Source organism: Neovison vison, chromosome 6 (assembly GCF_020171115.1).
Source record: "Neovison vison isolate M4711 chromosome 6, ASM_NN_V1, whole genome shotgun sequence".
Taxonomy (NCBI): Eukaryota; Metazoa; Chordata; class Mammalia; order Carnivora; family Mustelidae; genus Neogale; species Neogale vison.
In genome coordinates, this window is record NC_058096.1 from 224362737 (window position 1) to 224385086 (window position 22350).

The 22350-nt window shown below is 60.2% G+C and overlaps 2 protein-coding genes across 3 annotated transcripts in view; both read left to right on the forward strand.

Annotated features, from left to right (window-relative positions):
- The first annotated feature begins 1964 nt into the window (after positions 1–1964).
- On the forward strand, positions 1965–14033 carry ODF3L2 (outer dense fiber of sperm tails 3 like 2). The gene is made up of 5 exons (XM_044254765.1): positions 1965–2234; positions 8752–9508; positions 10338–10445; positions 12064–12177; positions 12993–14033. Exons 2-5 carry the CDS (start codon positions 8995–8997, stop codon positions 13475–13477), a joined length of 1221 nt encoding a protein of 406 aa, XP_044110700.1. The 5' UTR covers positions 1965–2234; positions 8752–8994; the 3' UTR covers positions 13478–14033.
- Positions 14034–15580: 1547 nt separating this feature from the next.
- Positions 15581–22350, forward strand: part of SHC2 (SHC adaptor protein 2) — a 32060-nt gene continuing 25290 nt past the window's right edge. Inside the window, exon 1 of one of the 2 annotated variants that reach the window (XM_044254763.1) lies at positions 15581–15657. Coding sequence is in view for 1 of the 2 variants with exons in the window: in XM_044254762.1 (XP_044110697.1) it covers positions 16166–16630 (465 nt within the window). In the remaining variant the exon portion in view is untranslated. Of the gene's footprint in view, positions 15658–16165; positions 16631–22350 lie in introns of those variants that run through there. The other variant, XM_044254762.1, reaches the window with a different exon arrangement.

A 22350-nucleotide genomic window follows, 5' to 3' on the forward strand; every position in this document is an offset into this window, starting at 1 on the left:
GGATACACTCTGTATTATATATGTTTTATTTTACATTTTACAAAATTCATTTTACTTATGCCACTTTTTAAAGATTAAATTTTTTTTCAACTTTAAAAAAGATTTTATTTATTCAAGTGCACCTGGGTGGCTCAGTCGTTAAGCGTCTGCCTTCAGATCAGGTCATGATCGAGCCCCGCATTGGGCTCCCTGCTCAGCAGGAAGACTGCTTCTCTCTCTCCCACTCCCCCTGCTTGTGTCCCCTCTCTCGCTGTGTCCCTGTCAAATAAATAAATAAATAAAATCTTAAACAAAGAGATTTTATTTATTCATCTGACAGAGGCAGAGAGAGGAGAAGCGGATGCGGACTCCATGCCAGAACCCTAGGATCGCGGCCCGAGCCAAAGGCAGACGTGTAGCCACGGAGCCACCGGGCATTCTGATTTTTAAGTTCTCTCTCCACCCGGCGAGGGGTCCAATGTCACCACCCCAGGAACCACAGTCACACTCTCCACCCACTGAGTCAGCCAGGAACCCGCATTCATGCCACTTTTTCCTGTGTTTTTCAACATGATTGCGGGAGAATTTCAGTGACCTGTGTGCTCCAGCAAGCAGGGCGCTTTGACCTCAGGCTGGGCTTGTGGTTTGTCCTGAGCACAGAATGGAAATGTCCTTTCCTGAGGTGGGGAGCTCCCCTCTCCTCCACCTAACTCCAGGCAGAGATGTGGGGGCCCCTGGTGTTTCAATGGGTTAGGACGCTGGTTGTCCCGCAGGTGGTCCTGCCCTGAGGGGACACTGGGTGATGCCTGGGGGACACATGTGGTTGTCAGAGCTGGGGTGCTCCCGGCCTGGAGGGGATGGGTCCCCTTCTGCTCAGCCCCCCACACCGCCCAGGGAACAATCAAACCCGAATGCCAGCGGCGCTGGAACTTCAGAGGTCGGGTGGGTAAGGCCCGTGGATTCATAGGGGCTAGGCTGGGGGTCCCCTCGGCCGGACTGTGGAGGGAGTAGGCGTGAGGCTGGGGGGTCATAGTCAGCGCCCGGACCTGACCCCTCAGGGACGCTCTCTGCCCCAGGAGCTTCTTTGGGAAGCAGGGTCTGCACCCGCCTGTGGGTGAGGCCCGGGGGCTCCCGCACGGTGGGAGTCCAGGAGCCGCGTCTGGATGAGGACGTGGGGCCACGATCTGGGCGTGGTTAAGCTGGCGCTGGGGGTGCTTCTGCGGGGTGGGGGTGGGGAACCGAGGCGCAGGGCTGTGCCTGGGCGTCTGGGGCAGAGGCCTGGGTGGACCGCGCTGGGTTTCTGGTGCTGGGGAGGGAATGGCGTTAGGGTTCAGCGTCCAAGGCTGAGACTGGGAGTCCCAGCCGGTCGGGATGGGCTGTGGGTGCCCGGCACGGTCCTGGCTGGGGGTGCGGTCCCGGATCGTGCTGGTGCCGAGGCGCGGGGCGGGAGGGCTCGAGGCTCTCGGCGCCACCGTCCTTGGTGACCATCTTCCTAGCCAGCAGGACGCGGCGGTTCAGCCGCTGCTTCTTCTCGCCGGTTGCGGGGCCTCGGCCCTGCAGCGCGTTCGCATCCCGCAGCCCCGCGCCGACTGGGTCCCTAAGCCCGGGTCAGCGCCTCCCGCGGGACTCCGCAGACGCGCCCGCGGCGACCACAAGTCCCGGCGGCCCCCGCGCCCGCCCCGCGCCGCCGCACTACAACTCCCGGCATGCCGCGGGCCCCGGGACGGTGTTTCCCACAAGGCCACGCGCGGCGCCGCGCCGCCCCCCCCCCCCCACGACCCCGCCGCCCCGCCGCCCCGCGTCCTTGCGGTTCCCGGCCCTGCAGCTCGCGAGGGGCCGGGAGGGGCTGTGCGTCCCGGCGCTAGGGGGCTCGAGGGATGTGCCTAACGGCCGGAGGGTCTTCGGGGTCCGGCGAACTGGCGCTGGGGACCAGGGTCTTGCCGAGGGGCGGCTCGTCGCGGGGGCCTGATGTCGGAGTCTGAGAGCGGGGGCTCGGGGTGCGGGTCACTCGGTTTGCAGGTGTTTACTGCCTGCCGGGTGCCAGCGGGGCAGCAGAGGGCACGGTGGGCAGAGCCCCGCGCCCCGGAGCTTCCGTCCTGACGCGGGCGGGAGGGCACCGAGCGCGGGGAGCAGGCGGGCCCCGGCTTCCGCGGCCCTCCCGGTCGCGGCTGACTCCGGGCCGACCCCAGCCGTCCGCTCCGAGCTCCGGGAGAGCAGCCGTCCGCTCTCGGGAGCTCCGGGTCCCCTGTTCGCTGGTGAGAAGCGCTGTGAGCGGAGGAAGGGTGGGGAGTGGAGGGTCTGGTCGTGTGGAGGGGCCCGTGGGGTGAAGCGCGACGCCCGGAATCCGCCAGCGCCTGTGCGGGAAAGGGCGTGTCGCCGAGAAGGGGCAGCCGGTGCAAAGGCCCCGAGCCCAGGGCTGCCCGCTGCGTTCTAGGAGAGCAGAGAGGCCAGAGGGGCTGCTCCAGGGGCTGCTCCAGACGGGTGGGTGAAGCCGGAGAGGAGAGGAAGGACCTGGCTGGGTGGGACTCTGGGCTCCAGGAAAGCCGCCAAGACTTCTATCCCGCCCTCCAGCCCTTTGAGCACAAGCCTCCCTTCCTCTGAACCTCAGTGTTTGCATCGGCAAGACGGGGACCGGGCAGAACAGGCGAGCTGATCCTACTCCCGCCCAGTCCCCCGTGGAAAGCTGCCACTCTCCCGGATGGAGACAGGAGGGGAGACTGGCAGGTTCCCTGCGCTCTGGTCTCTGGTCGTGGGGAGAACAAGTCTGCTTTGTTAGAGTCCCCTCGGAACAAAGGGGCAGGCAGCCACAGAGGCACGTGAGTCTGAGTTGGGGCTGGCCTCAGGACAAAGGACAATTGCAGATGCCCAGGAGGAGTGGATGGGAAGTGCCAGATTGTGGCAGATGGGAGGTCAGAGTGGCAGCTGGCACTGGATGGAGGCCCTCTGCGCACCTGTCTGCTGCTGCCGGGGTGCCAGGGACAGAAGACAGCAGTCACTCAATACACCCAGCCTTATGCGGCGCCTGCAGGGCTCAGTTGGTGAAGCGTCTGCCTTCGGCTCAAGTCATGGCCTCGGGGTCCTGGGATCCAGCCCCACGTCGATATGTTGATCTACTGCTGCCTCTCCCTCTGCTTGTGCTCTCTCTCTCTCAAATGAAATCTAAAAAAACCCCAATAACCCAAAACTCCCCCTCAGGCTTCTGGGGCACAGCCTCATTTTCAGCCTCCAGATGGTTTTAGAAAGGAGTGGCGGGAACTTGGACTGATGGCAGAGTAATGTGGATGATGGTCCCCTTCTCCCACACGTCACTAGGAGTTCATCATGCACTGGCTCGGCTCCAGGACAAAACAGGCACCGCTGTGGCCTCTCCCTCTGCGTGCTCCGTTCACGTGTGTGCGCGTGTGTGTGTGGCGTGGTAGTGCAGGGGTGTGGCTAAAGGGATCCACAGGCCCCTCGCCTGGGTTCAGCCTCAGACCTGTTCTTGAGGAGATTGAGGTCAAAGCCTGACTCCTTGTCTCTTACACCTGACCTCAGCTGAACTCGCCCCTCCTCTGCCCAGAGCCCTGCAGGGTGCCCACCCTGCTCAGGGTAAAAGCCCAAGCCCCCCACCTGTCCCCTCACTCTGTCCTCATCCCTTCCCTACCCTTTCTTCCTCTCTCTCTGCTCCCCTCACTCTGTTCCAACCATAAGGGCCTCCTCACTGTTCAACACGTAAGCCCAGTGCTTTCCCAGGACCTTTGCATGGGTTGTGTGCTCTGGAATGCTGGGAACAGCATTATTTGCAGTAGCCTCAAAGGGAAACCCCGTAGAAGCTCATCAAATGAAGTGTGCAGCCTTCATGCATAGATACTACACTCAGCAGTGAAAATGAATGGTTTACAACCACACCCAGCCAGAGGATGGTTCCCTAGACACTAGGTCTAGGGAAAGGTCTCACAAGAGTACAGTACGCAGTTTATATATAAAAAGGGGGGGCAACAGCCCCACTTTTGAAGTCAGGACAGTGGTTACAAGGTAGAGGGCATGATGGGGCTTAGCCTCTGGCTGAGAACCCCTGGACTGAGGGAGCCCTGACCCTGAAGCAGTCTCGGTCTCTGCTGACAGCACAGTGGCCGTGGTCAAATTGCGGCTGCTGCAAACTGAGATACGCTCCGAGTGCAAGATGCACGCTAGGTTTTGAAGCCTTGGCTTCAAGGAAAGAATGTAAAATGTCAACCACGGTGTTTGTATACGGAAGTGGTACTGGTTTGCTTCTGTTGAGTTAAATGTATCATTAAAATTGGTTTATCTTGTTTCTCTTTTGTGACAGGGCTACTAGAAAACTCAGGATTGCGTGTGGTTTGCATTCTGGGTCTTGTGGGCAGTGTCGGTCACCCCTGCACAGGCTGCTACATAGTAGGTGCCCAGTCTGTAAGTTCCTGCGCTCATAGCCAGACAGGCCGGGTTAGAAGTCTGGATTTGCTCGTGGCACAGGGAGAGCCCAGGGAATGTTTTGGTTTCGAAAGATCATTTGGTTCTTGTGCAGAAAATGGGTTACAGAGGAGGAAGGGAGATGAGGGAATCTGGGGGCCGTGATTCAGGAAGAGATGAAGTTAGCGGAGAGAGGGAAGGACCAGGGCCCGTGGCCGGGACACCCATTGCTGTTGCTGTTATACAGAATTCCAGCCCGTCCTGCCTATTGCTGAGACCTTTCCCCTGGCTGGCTTTGAAAATCCAAGCATCCATGTTAGGAGGCCACCTGGCCAGACGCCATTGGGAAGGGGGCTCCCAGTCCTCCAAGCCAAGGAAACAAGTCCTGCAACGTTCCGAGGGAGCTGGGAAGTGGACCGCTCCCCGTTGGAGCCTCCCGGGGCAGCCCCCAGCTCGCCCAACACCAGCAGAGCAGCCCGAGCGCAGGCCCTGGCTCTGTCATCCTCCGAGACTGTGACCCAAGACATGCCGCTGTGTTTGGGGTCCTTGTGTCTGTGGCAGAGAGAACCCACAACCTGGACTGGCAGAGCTAGCCGTCTCCCAGAGTCCACGTCCCACCACTGCAAAACCGAGCTCTGGATCTTCTCCCAACACCTGCATTTCCCCTCCTGGTCACAGGCAGCCCCATCCCGTCCTGTTCTCAGGCCCAAATCCTGGAGGAACCACATCAGATGTGGCGCCCAAACCTGCTGGTTTTCGTTTTCTGATAGCTCTGGGACCCATCTGCTGGCTTTCTCCTCCTCCACCACGAGCTGGCGGAGCCCGCAGTTCCCCCCTTCTCCCCCCATTTTCCCACCACTTTGCCCTCCCCTCCCCCCACCTCCACGCCCACCTCCCCCGTCTCCCCATCTCTTCCCCGACTCCATCCCGCACTCCATCCCGCATCTCCCCTCCCAACCTTTCTCCCCCAGCTCCTCTCCATCTCCCCACGATCTCCTCCCCCCCCCCCCCCCCCCAGCTCCTCCCCATCTCCCCCACCCTTCCCTGACCAGCGCAGTCGCCTAGCTTCTTGTCTCCCGGCGCCGCCCACGATCCGTTCTCCCCGCTGCCGCCAGAGGGCGCCGGTGAGCACCGAGGCCGGCCGGCTTCTGAGCTGCCCGCAGCCCTCCAGGACTCCCCGGTGCCTCGGTGCCTCTGGGTAAAAGCCCCTGCCCTCTCAGGGACCCTGCACGACCTGCTCCTTCTCCTTCCCCATCACTCATTACGCTCCAACCAATATGGACCTCCTCGCTGTTCCTTGGGAATGCTACGTGCTCTTGAGGCTCAGGGCCTTTGCACCTGCTGTGCCTTCTCCCCTGGCTCCCTCCTCACCTCCTTCAGGACTCTCTTGAACATCACCTTCTCCGTGAGGCTTCCCCTGACTACTCCACTTCAAACTGCAAACTCCCCACACCTCCAAGCCCTCCCTGGCCTCGATTTTTTCCCACGACAGGACTTTGACTTCTAAAGTAATGTAAAACGCACTCACCCTTTGCCTCTCTCAACAAAAGGGTGAGGAAGGGACTTGATGTGTTTTGTTCACACCTGTTCTCCCAGCGCCTGAACCGTGCCTGGCGCACAGTGGGCACACATATAAACACAGTCGGATTGATAATTATGATGTGTGATGCTGTGAACTCCGTCCAGCAGCCTCCTCGGGGGGACTGAGGCCCGGAGCCCAGGAGCCCCCCAAGGCTGGATCATATGGCTGAGGGGGACGCTCGTGCCTTAACCCAGTCCAGCCCTCCTTGTTCCACTTTGCTGAGTTGCTCTCTTCTGTCAGTGAATCAGACTGGATTGAAAACATGGCTCATTTGCATGGTCCTACAATTGGCTTCTCATTTAGATGCCTTTAGTTGGCCGTGGTGAGGAGCCAGAAGTGAGCGGACGGACAGGACGGACAGATAGAAGCTGGTGTGATCGGCTGGAGGCCGGGCTGGGGAGGTGTCTGTGGCTAAACTCAGTCTGGTGATACTGCTGGACCTTGAGGTCTCCAAACCCTGCCTTCAGGCTCAGGCCGTCATTCCTGTCTATCCCCAGCCCGCATTAGCCCTTGGTTATTTTCCGAGTCGCAGTGAGGAAACCGAGGCAGTCAGGGCCGTATCCCAGCTGGAACCTGGATGAAGGATCATCCTCCAGCCACGTCCCCGGTCCTTCCACCGCTTGGTCCTGAGTCCTTGAGGCTGGTCTCAGTGGTGGTATCCCTGGGCTCCTGCACTGCTGGCCAGTTTTGGTCGGTGGGACAGACTGGTTGGCAGGGGGAGGAGGAGGTTGGGGTACTGACCTCCTGTCTCCCTCATCAGTGCCTAGTTCTGTCCACAGTGCTGGAGTCTGTGCTGCTTCTGGAAAGAAGCAAATGGCTTGTCCAATTTGGGGGGCCCACAGGCGTCTGAGAATGGAGGTGTCAAGGTGTCCCAGGTGGAGGGAAATCAAGCAGGCACCCTGAGGTGGGACCGGCAGGAGTGGCTTCAAGGAATAGGAGGGCTACTGTGAAGAGAGTCGAGTGAGCGAGTCGAGCGCGCGGACTGAAGGATTGGAGTCAAGGGCAGAGGGGAAGAAGGGTGACCCTGTGCCCGGCAGGAACCTTAGGTGCCAGTGAGGGCCTGGGTTTTATTCTTGCGGCTTCAGGAGTCCACAGTGGGCTTTCAGCCCTCCTGGAAAGCTGAGCTGGGATTAGAGTCTGGGAGAGCCCTTGACCCTAACCTTGGAATGAAAATCTGAGTCAGAATGCCCTGGACTCAACTCTTGGCTCTGCTGCTAGGTTACTCAGGAACCTGCACATGTCTCCTCCCCTCCCAGAGCCTCCATTTCCCAGCGGTGACCACAGATGAGGGTTAGCAACAGCATTTCCCTCTGTGGGATCCTGAGATAATTAACCAGCGCGGTGCCCGTGAAGTGTCTGAGCCCGAAAAGGATGGGAGTTTTCCCGTGGGTGGCTTCACAGAGACCCTACTGTCCCTTTAAGGCATGTGGGTCTGTACTGATGTCTCTTTTCCAGTCTTGATATTGGTCGTTTGTGTTCTTTTTCATTGGTTTTTGGTCATTCTAGCTTGAGCTTTATTAAATTTGTTCTTTTTAAAGAACCAGGTTTTGGGTGGAGGGGCTTTGTTGACTCTTTTTAATATTTTTTATTTTTATTTATTTATTTTTTTGTTGATTCTTTCTACAGTTTTCCATTTCAGGCATTTCTACTCTTATGTCTTTAATTTCCTTCCTTCCACTTATTCCTCTTTTTCTAGCTTCTTAAGGTGGAACCTGAAGTCACAGGTGTTAAGATCTTCCCCCCCTTCTTTTCTTTCTTTCTTTTTTTTTTTTTTTTAAAGATTTTATTTATTGATTTGTCAGAGAGAGAGGGAGAGCGAGCACAGGCAGACAGAGAGGCAGGCAGAGGCAGAGGGAGAAGCAGGCTCCCTGCCGAGCAAGGAGCCCGATGTGGGACTCGATCCCAGGACGCTGGGATCATGACCTGAGCCAAAGGCAGCTGCTTAACCAACTGAGCCACCCAGGCGTCCCAATATTTTATTTATTTATTTGACAGAGAGAGAGAGAGAGAGATCACAGGTAGGCAGAGAAAGAGGGGGAAGCTGGCTCCCCGCCAAACAGAGAGCCCGATGCGGGGCTCGATCCCAGGACCCCGAGATCATGACCCGAGCTGAAGGCAGAGGCTTTAACCCACTGAACCACCCAGGCACCCCCTCTTCTTTTCTAATATAAACATTTCAGACTCATTATGAACTCCTTAACAGTTTGATTAAAAAGTTAAATTATAAGTTGTACTAAAATTACATTGAGGAGTGAACTGCATCGTATGTAAGTTATAGCTCAATAAAGCTGCTGAAAGTCAGAGTGCAAAATGGCCCGACAGCACACATGGAAGACACAGGAGTTTGAATTCTGCTCTGTCAGGTTCCTGAGCCCCTTCTTAGAGCCTGACACAGCTGTTGCCTTTAGTGGAGACAGGGAAATAAACTCTATTTGGGGAGTAAATCTCTGTTGGCTTCTGGGAGGCAGTGCGTCGTCCTGAGAGGACCGCCATTGCCTCCTTGCCATCGTTGCTTCTGCCCCGGGGCCTTTGCACAGCCATTTCCTTATGACATGCTCTTCTTTTACCTTCTCAATTCAAAGACCTGTCCTCCTGCCCCAACACTTGGCCTGCACCTATGCTGCCATTGTGGGCTCCTACCTGGTTGGTGTTTTCTAGCACATTTTACACCTTCTTATATACTGTGTGCTCATTTCCTAATTCTTTCCTAATTGTTTATTTCCTTTGTTCCCTCCTGAGAACACCAGCTCCTTTCTGTCTACTCCTTTGTGTCCCCCCAGCCCAGACAGAACCTCGTACTCAGCAGGAGCTCAGTGAATGCAAACTGGATGAAGGAAAGAAGGAGGGGAGGAAGGCAGGCGGGCAGGTAGGCCGCTCCTTGGCCTGAAGTCGCAGCTCCCGTACAGGGCGATCTCACCGTCTGACCTCGCGCTCCGCCTCAGCTTCCCTAGCTGCAGAAATGGGGCCGCACTTCCCAAGACCTCCTCAGCCCCTGCTGCTACAAGGCTGCCGATGTTCCGTTTATGGCTTTGGCTCCCTGGAGCCTTCTCTGGCCCCAGCTGCCCAGGTTGGTGGCTCCCTGGGGACCCGCTCTGCTGACATCGGACTCTTTCCTGGACCATCCAGCCACCAGGCCGACACTCGATCCTGGCCGCACTTCCCGGCCAGCGTCCGCTGACCAGCCCACTAGGGCCAGGGCCCCAAGACTCTCTGCTCACAGACAAGGGACTGTCTGTGCAGTCCCTGGGGGGCGGGGGCGGAGGCCAGGGCTCGGCCAACACCAGCACAAGCCACCAGGCCCGAGGACAGTGCCGGGAGCTGCGGCCGGGAGCTGTGGCTGTGGCCAAGACGGCAGCCTGCGTGGCCCCTGCCTGGCCCCTGTGCCCCTTGCAGCCCCTCACCTGCTCGCCATGGGGACCCTCGGCTGTGACCCCGATCCACGGCTCGCCACAGCACCCCAGGGCTGGCGGGCCGCCGAGTGCCCGATTCTGGACGTCGGCTTGAGGAAGTCCTGCGGGACGGCCACCACGGAGAACGGTACGCTCCCGCTGTGGAGGAGGGCGGCTGTGGCGGGAGGTGCTGGTCCCGCTCTGTTCTCCCCAGCTCCACTGTGGTTTCCAGGATTTCTGGGAGCCCAGCTGGAGGTGGGAGGCTCTGGCAAGTTCCTGCCCTTCCCCAAACCTGTCTCCCTCCTAGTAGGGAGGGTGTGAGCGTGGCTCTTGGGTGCGCTTCCGTCCAGCAAGAACAGGGGGTGTGGCGGGCAGGCACCTTGGAGGGGCTGCTGCTGCCACAGCGACAGGCGGCAGAGGTCCGCGGGGCGGACAGACAAGAAGTCTGTGGTGGGTTAGCCGGCCACGAAGCAGCGAGGACAGAGCGGGTGAGAGCCGCGGAGTTGGAGTTCCGCTGCGGTCTGAGCCTTCCTGCCCTGATGCTCGCTGTGCACTCGGTGGGGCCTGGCTCCGGCGCACGCTTCTGGGTGCGCCGGAACAGCACGGGGAGGCTCTGGGGCTCTGACCTTCCTGCTGAGGCCACCCAACACTGCAGTTGTGACGGCACGTCTCTGTCTGGGCCTCGGTTTCCCCACCTGTGACGGCACGTCTCTGTTGGGCCTCGGTTGTCCCAATGTGCCGTCCAGCAGGAGGACGCTGCTGGCCTAGTGGCCCCTCCTACCTTTGACTCAGGTTCGACTCACAATGCCCCTCACTCACTTCCCCCCCGTGGGGGGGGGCGGGCAGCTCCTACCCTCTACCCCTGCCATGGAGGGTGGCGGGCAGCCCAGGGGGGTGCTCAGTGGCTGGGCCCTGGGTTCCTGCCCATGTGCCAAAGTCTGGAGCTGCAGGCAGTGACCGCAGGACTTTGGTCGCAGGCTCGGGGCCAGGCTTGTACATCCTGCCGCCCACTGTGGGCTACATCAACCACGACTGCACCAGGGCGCTGAGCCCAGCCTACTCCCTCTTCTGGAGGCCCAGCCCCGGTAAGCTTGGGGTAGGTGGGGGAGGGCCCCTCTGAGCCCCTGTCTCCTGCTGAGCCAGCAGACCCTGGGGAAGGTTCCTCTGTGTCCTTGGGCGAGAAGGGAAGGCCGGACGCAGTGTGCTGCAGAGTGCCTGGGCCTGCCTTCTGGCCTCGCGGCTTCCCTGCTGCCCGACTGTGGACGTGACGCCCAGCAGCTCGGTGCCCCAGCGTCCTCCCCTGCAAACGGTGACAGCGTACCCCTTCCAGAGCTGTCCTCAGCATGAAGCCAACAGGTGCCTGCCCACGTCAGTGAGCCGGGATTAGCGCCTGGTGTCCAGGCAGGGCACGGTGGAAGTGGGCTTCGCTGGGGTCCTGGCCTCAGTTTCCCCATCAGCAAGACGGGATTCCTCGCAGACAGCTGCGGAGAGGGCATGGTGACCATCTCTGCTGTGTGGACGGGCAGTGGGGGGCGGGGCTGGCCCAGTCAGCGGGGTCCTCTCTTCTGCGTCACCTGCCTTTCCCCTGGCGGGGCTGCTGTGTCGGGGGAGGGCCGGGGTCAGTGCCGTCACTGCCGCTCACCGGGTGGCCGTGGCCCCCGCTCGCTGCCCGTGCACGCTGCTTGTGGTGTGGCCGTCACGTTCCTAATAGGAGTGCTCGCAGACTCCATCGCCCCATTTCCCAAAGCTGAGGTCCCCAGTGCACCTGGGCGGGGGAGGGTCCCGCACAAGGACTCTGATTCCAGGGTGGGGGTGGGCTGACTGAACTTGCCGGGCAGCAGCAGCTTCTCAGCCTTCAGAATCAGCCCAAATCCCGACCTGAACCGAAGCAAAACTCCAGAAGCTCCAAGCGGTCCCAGAAGGCCAACGACGGAAGTGACCTGTTGTCTTCCACCGGGACACAGCCTGGGACAGAGGGACAGACTGGCTGGGAAGATGGGGGAGGGTGGGAGCCAGTGTCGACTTAGCTGATTCCCCGGGAAGGCTTCTTGGAGGTGGAGGCCTGTGGTCTGGGCTGTGGAGGGTGAGAAGTTCTGTCAAGCCCCCGGGAGACCAGGGACGTGGTAGTGGCAGCAGCAGACGCACAGGCCTGGAGCTGGGGCATGTGGTGGGTCAGCTCGTGTGTGGGCTGTGAGTCCGCGTCACACTGACGACACGCAGAGGCACACGCATTGCCGGCTCAGCTGTGGCAGTGACTTCAGTCTCAGGGAGGGGTCTTGGCCATGAGATGTCCGCCCTCCATGGACTCTCCCCCGTTCCACCTTCTCGCCCTGCCAGCGAGGAGACGGGAGGCAGAGACACAGCTCACGGGGGCCGCACTGAGACCCACACGGTCCCACCCGGGGACAAGCCCAAGCACGGTGGGGGCCCTTCCTCAGGGTCTAGTTAGTCTTACTGTCCGTGCAATTCCAACCAACCGCCGGCGGGTTCCCTGGTCTGCGGCCGAGGACAGGTTGAGGGAGGGACAGCTGTGATCATGGGGACACAGCAAGGACAAAGTCGGGGCAACCAGACCTCAGTGGTGCAAGCTGGGGCTGCGGGCTGTCTGGAGGGAGGGTGCCCTGGGGTGGAGCAGGGGCACTGAGCGGGGTCGAGGGGGCCTTCAGAGGTGCTCTCAGGACCCTGGGCTCCCCCCTCCCCCAGCATCTCCACAGGACACCAGCCCTGGGCCTGTCTACTTCCTGGACCCAAAAGTGACCCGGTTTGGCCGAAGCTGCACCCCTGCCTACTCCATGCAGGGCCGAGGCAAGTCGCGGGGTAAGTACCTGGTCAGGGCTGCCCTCCAGGGGCCCTGCCCTTTCAGGTCCTGTCTCTGTCCCCTCTCCTTCCCCTTCCCTCACCCACGTCCTGGAACTGCCGTGTCTTTGGATGTCAAAATAAAGGGGCTCCGAGGAGGGGCCGGGGGCCCGAGAGAACATGAATGAGACACTGAGCACAGGTGGAGCTGGGAGGGCAGCTGGGGCTCATCCCCGGCATCGCGCACGCACCCGTCTAGCCGCTCCACCGCTCCGTGCGTCCGTCCATGCACCCATGATCCATCCACGCATGCGTCCCCCCATCTCTGCATCCCTCCCGTGAGGGCTCTGCCTAGAGGAAGGGGTGGGGAAGGCAGCAGGAATGAGGGGCTTTGGGACCGTGTGGAGGATGAGAAGCAGCTCCTGGAGGAGGGAATGGGAAAGTGGGAGGTGTGCCTGGCACAGCTGAGGGTGGGCAAAGGCCCAGAGGCTTGAAGAGAACAGACTGGGGGCGCCTGGTGGTTCAGTCAGTTAAGTGTCCAACACTGGATTTTGGCTCAGGTCATGATCTCAGGGTCATGAGATGGAGCGCCATGCTGGGCTCACACCCTGGCCATGGAGCCAGCTTAAGATTCTCTCGCTCCCTCTTCCCCTTCCCCACTCTCTTTGAAACCACAAAGAAAGAGGGAACAGACTGCTCTATGGGGAGGTCTGGGAAGCAGGAGAGACCTGCCCGAGAGGGGCTGGGAAGCACAGGGAGCACAGAGGCAACGGGCAGCGCCGCGAGGTCTTGGAGCAGGCGAGGACGCTGCCAACCCTCTCGCCTCCTTCTCACAGGGCGGGAGGTGACACCAGGCCCCGGGGCCTACAGCCCAGAGAAGGCGGCCCCTGTGCGTCAGCGGACCCCCCCGGCTTTCACTCTGGGCTCCCGCCTGCGCCCACAGCTCCAGGACACCTCAGCCCCTGCCCCCAACACCTACACCCTGCCCTCCCTCTGGGGCTCCCAGATATTCACCAAGCCCCGCAGCCCCAGCTACACAGTGGCAGGCCGCACGCCCCCCATCCGCCCCCCTCAGGACCCTGCTGAGATCCCAGGCCCCGGCCAGTATGACAGCCCAGACCCCAACACCTACCGTCAGCGCCGGCCCGCCTTCACCATGCTGGGCCGGCCTCGTGCCCCCCGCCCCCCGGAAGAGACCCCTGGGCCTGGAACCCACAGACCTGAGCAGGTCACCATGACCAAAGCCAGAGCCCCAGCATTCACCATGGGCATCCGCCACTCCAAACAGGTGGCCACCATGGCTATGGACACCACGCCCTGACACCTTTGGGGTCAGGACTCCTAGCTGCCCCTGAACCAAGCCTCAGTTTACCTGCCTTGTCAAGTGGGGGTGTGGGAAGGCCCCTCCTGGGCCTCGCTTGGAGAAGGGGGGCTTGGAGAAGTGGCAAGCAGGCGCCTCTTTCCTCCCTTTTATCTGAACTTTGAGGTCCTTCTAGGCCACCTGCTTCCTTTGGTCTCTGGAGGCTGTGACCCTGTGGCCCTGTGCAGGGTGAGCTTCCTTCCAGTGCCCCAGTTTCTTCCTCCTGGTCATGCCAGGCCGAGTCAGGCCAGGCAGAGAAAGGGACAACCCCAGCCCTCCCGAGAGGCTGGCTGGAGATGAGCTTCCTGTGTCCTAGAACTCAGCATCTGCCCTGCTAGGGCCTGGGTCCCCGAGACAGCTCAGGTTTCGGCTAAACTCGGGCTCTCCCCTGCTTCCCACAGAAGCACAGCTGCCTGCGCTGGTTCCAGCCCCCAAATCGGGCAGGAAGCAGCCTGATTCCCCTCTCTAGTTGCCTGCCAATAAATCTGTCTGTGGCACGAGCGCTGCCAGCATCACACACGTGAGCTCATTTAGCCCACTGTCCACGTCAAAGAAAGGACACTTAAAATGCTGCTCTTCGGATCCAGACCCCCCCAATTCTGCAGCCCCTCAGGGACTGGATGGGACCAGGGACCCAGAGCTTGTTAAGGAGAGAGGTAGAGCCAGGGCTGCGAATGGGGGAAGCCAGGTAAGCTTCTTGGAAGAGGGGACATTGAAACTGGGCTTTGAAGGATGTATAGGAGTTTAATGTATTCTATTTTCCATCTATCAGTAGGTACCTACCGTGTTTCAGATATTGTTAAAGATTATCTAAGCGTCACAGCAACTCAGGAGGCAACTAATATTTACTGAGAGAAAATGGGGCTTTGGAGAGATTGGACCCTTGCCTGAGGGCACACAGTGAGCCCTCGTGTGCCTCTGATGCCAGGACTGGAGTCTTGGTCTTTGGGCTCTGTTCCTGCCCTTCTTTCCTAGGAATAGGAAGGAAACAGATGGATGGTGTCATGTGACCAAGCCTCCTGTGTGATAAGCCCAGGTCTTAAAAACCCCGAACCCAGAAAACCCCAGACCCAGGCGCTTGGGAGGGACAGACTGCCACCAGGAGGACACGGCCCAGGGGTGGCACCTCAGGCATGACCCAGAGGGGTCCTGAGATGCATGGCCCTGACTCTGTCCCTTTCCCCCAGGCTGGAAATGTCAAACTTGAACACACGCCCCTTTATCTAAGGAGGTGGACACACACCAGGACCCCTACACACACGCCCACCCCCAGGGGAACCCGGATGCCCCCCTCACATGCATACACATGTTCAAATCTGCACACAATAGACCAACAGGTCAACTCTCACACGGTCTGCGTATGTGTACAGACCCACAACACACAAACCCAGATGGGGGGTCCAGGCCCTGAAAACATCACCCCGCCCCCCCGCCCTCCCGGCCGACCCCAGGGACTCGCCCGCGGCACACCCTCTCCTCGCGACCACGCAGAGGCACTGGAGCCATCCGGAGGCGGGACACACGCAGGCTCCCGCGGCAGCGCCGACCCCAGCCCCACCCCAACGCCGGCCAGTCCGCTGCGAGTCCCTCCCCGCCTGGCCGCCTCCCCCACAGGCTTCGCGGGCTGCCGCCGGGCTGTGATCTCACTTCTCTGACTTATCGATCCGGCTCCTGGCGCTTCGCCCCTCCTTTCCCACCTGCCCGCGCGCCCCGGCCCCCCTCCCTTTGTTTCCCGGCAGTCAGCCCCACCCCCGGGCGGGGGAGGGGAAGGAGGCTGGGTCCCGGGGTGACCGTGGCTGTCGAACCCTTGGTGCAGAAGGAATCAGACTTTGAGGTCTGGGTGGGGGACAAAGAGGCTGGGGACGGAGGGGCGGGCCGGCCTGGAAGGCCGGGGCCCATGAGTTCAGCTGGGTCAATGCCGTACAGAACTCCCCAGAAATGGAGGAGGAGCCTGTGACCCTCCAGCTCGCGCCCCGAGCTTCCAGCCTGGGAAACCGAAGCCCAGGGAAAAAGCAGAATAGAGACTGGGCTTTGCTCCTCCCTCCCAGACCTCGCCAGCCCCACCCACACTCCTGGGCACGAGTCTGGTCGCGGGCCCCTCTCGGGGTCTCAGTTTCCTCATTAGGAGACGGAGCGAGGCGGTAATTTTCAAGCGTCTTCCAGCTGGAACAGTGGGAAGGGAGGGGCCCGACCTTAGGGTTTGGAGCTCGCTCCTTCGCTGACCGCGTCCCCACCCCTTTCCAGGCGCCGGTTTTCCCGTCAGTCAGAAGCGGGAGGAGGCAGGTGATTTCTGTGTCTCCCACCTCCGTCCTTCTAGGAATTTGGGCACCGGTGGGCGGGGCGAAGCTGGGGTCGCCGACCCGGTCTAGGGTTGGAAACGTCGTCTCCCTTCCCGGCTGCTGGACCCGAGGCAGCGTCCGGGCCTCCGGCGGGCCTCAGTTTCCCCAGCCTCCCCGCAGGCGCCGGGACGCCCAGGGCCCGGGTCCCAGGGGCGCAGCCCCCCGCGGCTGCGCGCTGGGCCGGGCGGATGACATCACCGGGCCGGGGGCGGGGAGGGAGCGGGACGGAGGGGAGGGAGCGGGACGGAGGAGAGGGCCTCCTCCGCGCCAGGCGCAGCGCCCGGTCGGGCTCGGTCGGGCGACCGCGGCCATGACGCAGGGTCCGGGCGGGCGCACGCCCCCCGCACCCCCTGCGCCCCCCGAGCCCGAGGCGCCCACCACCTTCTGCGCGCTGCTGCCGCGCATGCCGCAGTGGAAGTTCGCCGCTCCCGCGGGCTTCCTGGGCCGGAGCCCGGCTGCAGCGCGCACGGCCGGGGGCGCGGGGGCCGCCGACTCCCAGCCCGAGCCGGCCGGCCCGGCTGGCGTCCCAGCGCTGGCGGCGGCGGTCCTGGGCGCCTGCGAACCGCGCTGCGCCGCGCCTTGCCCGCTGCCTGCGCTCAGCCGCTGCCGGGCCGCGGGGGCCCGGGGCCCGCGGGGCGCGCGGGGGGTGGCCGGGCCCCCGGACGCCGCCGCCGACGAGTGGATCCGCAAAGGCAGCTTCATCCACAAGCCGGCGCACGGCTGGCTACACCCAGACGCCAGGGTCCTGGGGCCCGGGGTCTCCTACATCGTGCGGGTAAGTGCGCCGCCCGGGGTCCTTGGGACCGTATCTTCCCCGGACTCCCAGGTTGGGGCTTCCCTCCGCCCTTCTCTTCGCCGCCCACACCCAGAGAGCTCTCTGGTCTCTCTTCTCCATCCTTACTCCTCTCCCCACCAGCCTGGACCCCCATCTCCAGCCTGCGCGGCGCGGGGGTCAGGGTTCCCACCGCGTCACGTGGGGAGGGGCGGGGAGAGGGCGGCAGGTGGGTGGGGGGCACGCATGCGCAGGTGACACATTCTCCGGCTCCGTCGGTGTTGCGGGGGGGGGCGCGGTGGGGGGGAGGACGCGGGTGGGCCCGTCCTACCCCCACGGACCCGCCTTAAAAGCGTCTTCGCCGAGTCGGAACCCGCGGAGGCCCTGGCCGAGGTGGGGGGCGTGTGGAAAGGGGCCACGCCCAGCCGGACCGCAGGATTGGGGCGGGGGGAGACTGCGGGACTCGGGGCGAGGTGAAAAGCGAGGGGCCTTCCTTTATCCTGGCGCGCCTTTCAAGCAGACGGAAGAGCATCTGTGCGTCTCTGCCTACGACTGTAAACATTTTACCGGCTCTGCTCAGATGTCTGTCCCCGAACCCGTAGAGCGAGCTAACCCTGAGGACGCTGGCCGTTCAGTGCTTCGCACGGTCTCCCTCCGGAGAAAGCCGTCTGAGAAACCATCAGATTCCAGAATGTCCTCAAACGTCGGGCAGGAGTCACACCCCCTCAGGTGGCTTTTTGGGACAAGGACCCTGCAAGTTAATGCATTTACGTTTAGTTCTCTGTCTGTTCCCTTTGCAGCTGTCCCCAACACCTCCTGTCCCACCTCTCCGAGGGCTGGGTGGGGTAGTGTCCCCTGCTAAGTTCATGTCCACGGGCACCTGTGAATGCAGTTTTCTTAGAAACAGGGTCTTTGTAGATAGAATCAAGTTAAAATGAGGTCGTCCCGGAGTAGGCTGCTGTTGTCCTAAAAGGGAAATGACACAGACGCCCAGGGAGAAGCCACATGAGAAGGAAGGCAGATGTGGCAGAGATGCTCCCACAGGCTTGGGGACCCCAAGGGTTGCTCCTCCCCACCCCCAGGAGCTGGAGGAGGCAGGAAGGACCCTTTCCTGGAGGGAGCCTCCAGAGGGCGCGTGGCCCTGCCTACACCCAGATTTCAGACTTCTGGGTGTGCAGAGCTGGGAGAGGAGACGTTTCTGTGGCTTAAGGGGCCCGGCTTGTGGTGCTTGGTTTTGGCAGCCCCAGGCAAGTACTGTGTCCCTGAGAGCGTGGACTTCCTGAATGTCACAGACCCTCCCTTCTCCCTGCCTGGCTTAGGTCTGAGCTTTGTATCATCCGGGGACCCTGTGGGATGTGTGGAGCCTCAGGCCCCAGCGTGGACTGGCCAGGGCCCCACAGTCTGGGTCTGTCCCTTTTCTCGTGGGTCTTTGATTTGGTTCTTTGCCCTTTCTTTTCCTGAATTCTGGCAATGGGTCTGCAGGCGTGACTGGGTTCAGGATTTGCTTTGTAGCAAGGGTGTCACGTGCATGGTGGACTTGCCCCCTCCGGAGAAGCTGCATCCGCTCCTTGGCTGTGGGCGTGGGGGGTAGAGTGTTCCGGATTCGGATGCTTGGGCTGTGGGACCCACGCTGTTAGGTTACTGCCGTGATCATGACGTTTTTGTCAACGCAGCGAATACCAGTGCACGCCCGGTGCACTGGTGTGAAAGGAGGATCCGGTCCCCGTGCTTACAGGCTTTGATTCCACGGGGAGACGCTAATAGTAAATAGTAAATAAAGAGAACACGTAAGTGGCGGATACTGGCAGGTGCTAGTTAAAATAAAATGCTGTCAGGGTAAGACTGGGTGTTTACTTCAGAGGGGGTCGTGGGGAAAGGGGTCTTGCAGGAAATGACATTTCAATGGAGACCTGAAGCCGTGAGGCCCCAGACATGAAACAACTGGGGAGGGGGGGTTCCAGGCAGGGGCATAGCAAGTGCCAAGGCCCAGTGGCAGGGAATGCACTTGGCATGTTTGGGTGACAGCAGCGGACCCGTGTGTGTGGAGCTTCCAGAGAGAAGCAGCAGAGGAAAGAGAGCGTTGTAGGCAAGCTTGGTGTGGATGGTTTTAGGCAGGGCTCAAAGGGTGGAGTTTGGGGTTTTGAGGGCTCTTTCTGGGAGCTCTGAGGTAACGGGGTGGGGGTGAGGGCCGGAAGGGGACGAGACACGAGTCCCTGGATCAGGGACACTTGGGGGCGGAGAGAAGTGGGGACCCTTCTGTGGAGATGGAGCCCACAGGCGTCTCTGATGGATGAAGGGCCCCAACCCAGGCCCTGTGGGATCTGAACCAGCCTCTGTCTCTGCTGTGTTTGCCGGGAAGCCTCACGGGCCTCTGGAAAGATCCCTGTTTGAGATGAGAAGGTGGAGCCCCGGCAGGCAGAGAGGGGAACGCGGCCTCTGAGTTCTGGGCGCCCAGTACGGTGCCGGGCATGGACTGGCCTGTGTCATCGTCACGGCCCTGAGGGTGCCTGCCCGTCATATAGATGAGGACACCAAGGCACGGCAACGTGGAGGAACCCGTGGGACCCTCTCCTGCTAAGGGACATGGTGGCCGCTGCACCCCAAACCACACTCAGAGCTTTGAGGTGAAGGACGTCGTCATCTCACGGGAGAAGGGCCCCTCTGTGGCCGCTCAACTCAGCGGCTCGCTGACCTTCCTGTGGATCCGGGCTCTGTCACTCTGTGTTGGCGTGAAAGTGCCCTGGAAATCCGCGTCTGCCTGGAACCCCAGAACGTGATCTTGTTTGGAAACAGGGTTTTTGCCGATGTAATTAAGGGTTCCTGGTAAACTATGTGAGGACACCTGGAGAAGGGTCTGTGTGAAGAGGGGGCGGAGAACAGAGCGGCTGGGCTGCGTGTCCGGGCCCACCAGCGGCTACCAGCGGGCTCCACCCGATGCAGGAAGGACCCTCCTTCGGTGCGGGGGGTGGGGCGTGGGGTCCGGCCCCGAACACCTGGATCTCAGGCCTCCGGTCTCCGGACTGAGAGAGTTCGCGTCTGTTGTTCTAAACTGCCCTGTCTGTGGGGCGACAGCCACCCCAGGAGGTGAGGATGCCACCCTTGATGGGACTTCCCTCTCAGACCAGGTCTTCCTCTGGCTGGCCCATCACCCTACAGAAAAGAGCCTTCTTCCCATCTGGTCCTTTCATGAGTGAGGGAACCTTTCTCAGAAATGCCCAGCCAGATTCCCCTCCTGTCTCTTTGGCCAGACTTGTGTTCCATGAACTTCGCCTAAACTAGCTGAGGGGTGGACCTAGAGCATCGCCGCCCAAAGACCTCCCTGAGGCAATGGAATGTTCCAGATCTCTGCTGTCCAGTACGGTAGCCCCACCTGGCCACTTAGCCTTTGAAATTGGCTAGTGTGACAAACGAATGAAATTTTAGTTTTATTTAATTTTAAGTAAAATTCAGGTGGTTGCGTGAGGCACGTGTTTGCCTTACTGGACAGTTCAGTTCTAGTTGTCCCTGATCTTCTGATGTTTTCTGAAGGGCGGATGTCTGAGCAAACTTCCGCTGTTAAGAAAGAGAACCCACACTGTGGACGAGCCAGAATTTGCATCAAGCTCTGTGGCCCACCAATCCTGTCTTCCACTCATACACCATTTTGATGCATTGGGCTTCTGATTTCATAAAAACTCCACTGATAAGAACTTTCTGCTTTTTAAATTAAAAAAATATATTTCACGCTGCCCGCTGAGCAGGGAGCCTGATGCAGGGCTCAATCCCAAGACCTTGAGATCATGACCTGAGGCAAAGGCAGACGCGTCAGAGCTGCCCAGGTGCCTTGAGACCTTTCTCTTTCATGAGGTGCCCTCATTCGTGCCCTGTCATAAGCTCTCCATGAATGAAGGTTTTAAAACGGTGTGCCCTGCTCTGCTCGTGGTGCTGGGGGACACAGAAAGACATTGACCCTGGCCAGGTGGACTGACTGGCTGGGGAGGGATCAGAGCTCAAGCCTGGACACATGTCAGTGAAACAACGAGGACTCCATATCACTCAGTTTTTCCTGAAGTGTGGTTTTCATATGCTGGTGATAATGCAGGGGAACTGTGGGAGATTAACTGAATAGAGCTGTTTTTGGCCGAAACACAGCTTATTCCTTGAAGACAAGGGGTGGGGTGTCTCCAGGATGACTTAATTCAGTGGCTTGACAACATCCCTAACGACCTAAGGTCTTTCCATCCTTTTGTGCTGCTGTCTTCAGTATGCTGGCTTAGCTGCCCGCATGGTCCCAGAATGGCAGCCACTGCACCAGGCATCACACATGGATCCAACCATGTGCGTTGGAGGAAAAGAAGACCATTCCTTCCTTAGTTCTCTTTCCCCCCAGACCTCAATGGCCCCAAATGGCAAAAATCTATTCATAGCAAAGGAGATGGGATTATCAAGTGGACTGAAGCCAATCATGAACAGAGTGGTGCCCAGATGTCTGGGGACTTGTTATAAATGCACCTTCTTGGGCTCCACGCCAGAGCTGCTGTGTCAGAGACTCTGGGGGTGGGCCTCCTGCAGTCACAGTTTCCAGGTGATCCCGACTTCGGCTTGCAGTTCTGTTGGATTAAGTGCTCCTCATTTAGACCCAGTATTTTGTAACTCTCCACCATGAAATGAACCTCAGGTCTATCTGTAACACCTCCCTGCATGTTGGTTTCCCTGAGAATCCATAGGATGTAACAAAGCAGCAATAAAAAGGAGAAACACAGTGACAACAATCTGTAATAGCTCAGGATATGTTTTGGGGTGTGCATGTATAGACTTCGCTCCACATGTGTAGACGCACTGGGACCTGGGTGGAAGCTGGTGCCTTCATGACGCCCAGGGTGCACACGGCTGCGGTGGACATGGGGTCCAGAAGCTCAGACACCACTGCTGTGGCTGTAAGCGACGTGATATTCTGAACTAGTGGACAAGTCCTGGTAACGTCTGAGCTACGCAAAATAGTCTTCTGTCAGTATGCGTGGTAGTGTCACTAAATCCAGTGTGTATTAGGACCGTCCTGAAAAGTTAAACAGAATCCCCACAGGACCCAGTCCTGCCCTGTCCGGGTGTACCCTCTGAGGACGTGAAAGCAGGTTCCCAGCCCTGTGCTCACGGGAGCACCAGCCACAGCAGGTGACTCTAGGAAGTGCCCAGAGTCCGCCCACAGGTGGACAAACACAGCGTGGTCCGTCCCCACGCGGGTACACGGTCCGGCCTCAGGAAGGGAGGGACCCTGACCCCTGCCACACACGGAGGGACCCCGAGGGTATGGGGCTCAGCGAGAGTGGCCAGACCCAGAAGGACCCGTCCTGCAGGTCCCACTCCCAGGAGGGCCCAGAGGAGTCCTGTCCACACGGAGAGGAGGGGGTGGGAGCGGGGGCTGGGACAGGGCTGGGGGGGTCCGTGCTTCATGGAGACAAAGTCTCCGTGTGGGGGGATGGAAAGTTCTGGAGCCGGAGGGTGGGGGTGTGAGCGTGCTTCATGCAATAGTGACCATGGGGACTTGCAGGTGCATCCTGCCATAGTTAGAAAGTAAACGAACAAAAGTTGCCCCCCACACCTCGTGTTACGGGTGAAGTGAGGTCGGTTGGGGGCACGGTGATTGCACAGGGTTTCCCACAGGCACGAATGCCCGGGGGATGTTCTGAAGTCCCAGGGGACTTAGAATCATTGATTGGCGTGAGTGGGAGACTTACCCTGCTCGG

Excerpts from the sequence above, each read along its gene's own strand:
- ODF3L2 (XM_044254765.1), top strand. The coding sequence starts at position 8,995 with ATGGCTTTGGCTCCCTGGAGCCTTCTCTGGCCCCAGCTGCCCAGGTTG. Across the intron at positions 9,509-10,337 it reads GACGGCCACCACGGAGAACG|GCTCGGGGCCAGGCTTGTAC; the intron begins GTACGCTCCCGC and ends CTTTGGTCGCAG. Across the intron at positions 12,178-12,992 it reads GGGCCGAGGCAAGTCGCGGG|GGCGGGAGGTGACACCAGGC; the intron begins GTAAGTACCTGG and ends TCCTTCTCACAG.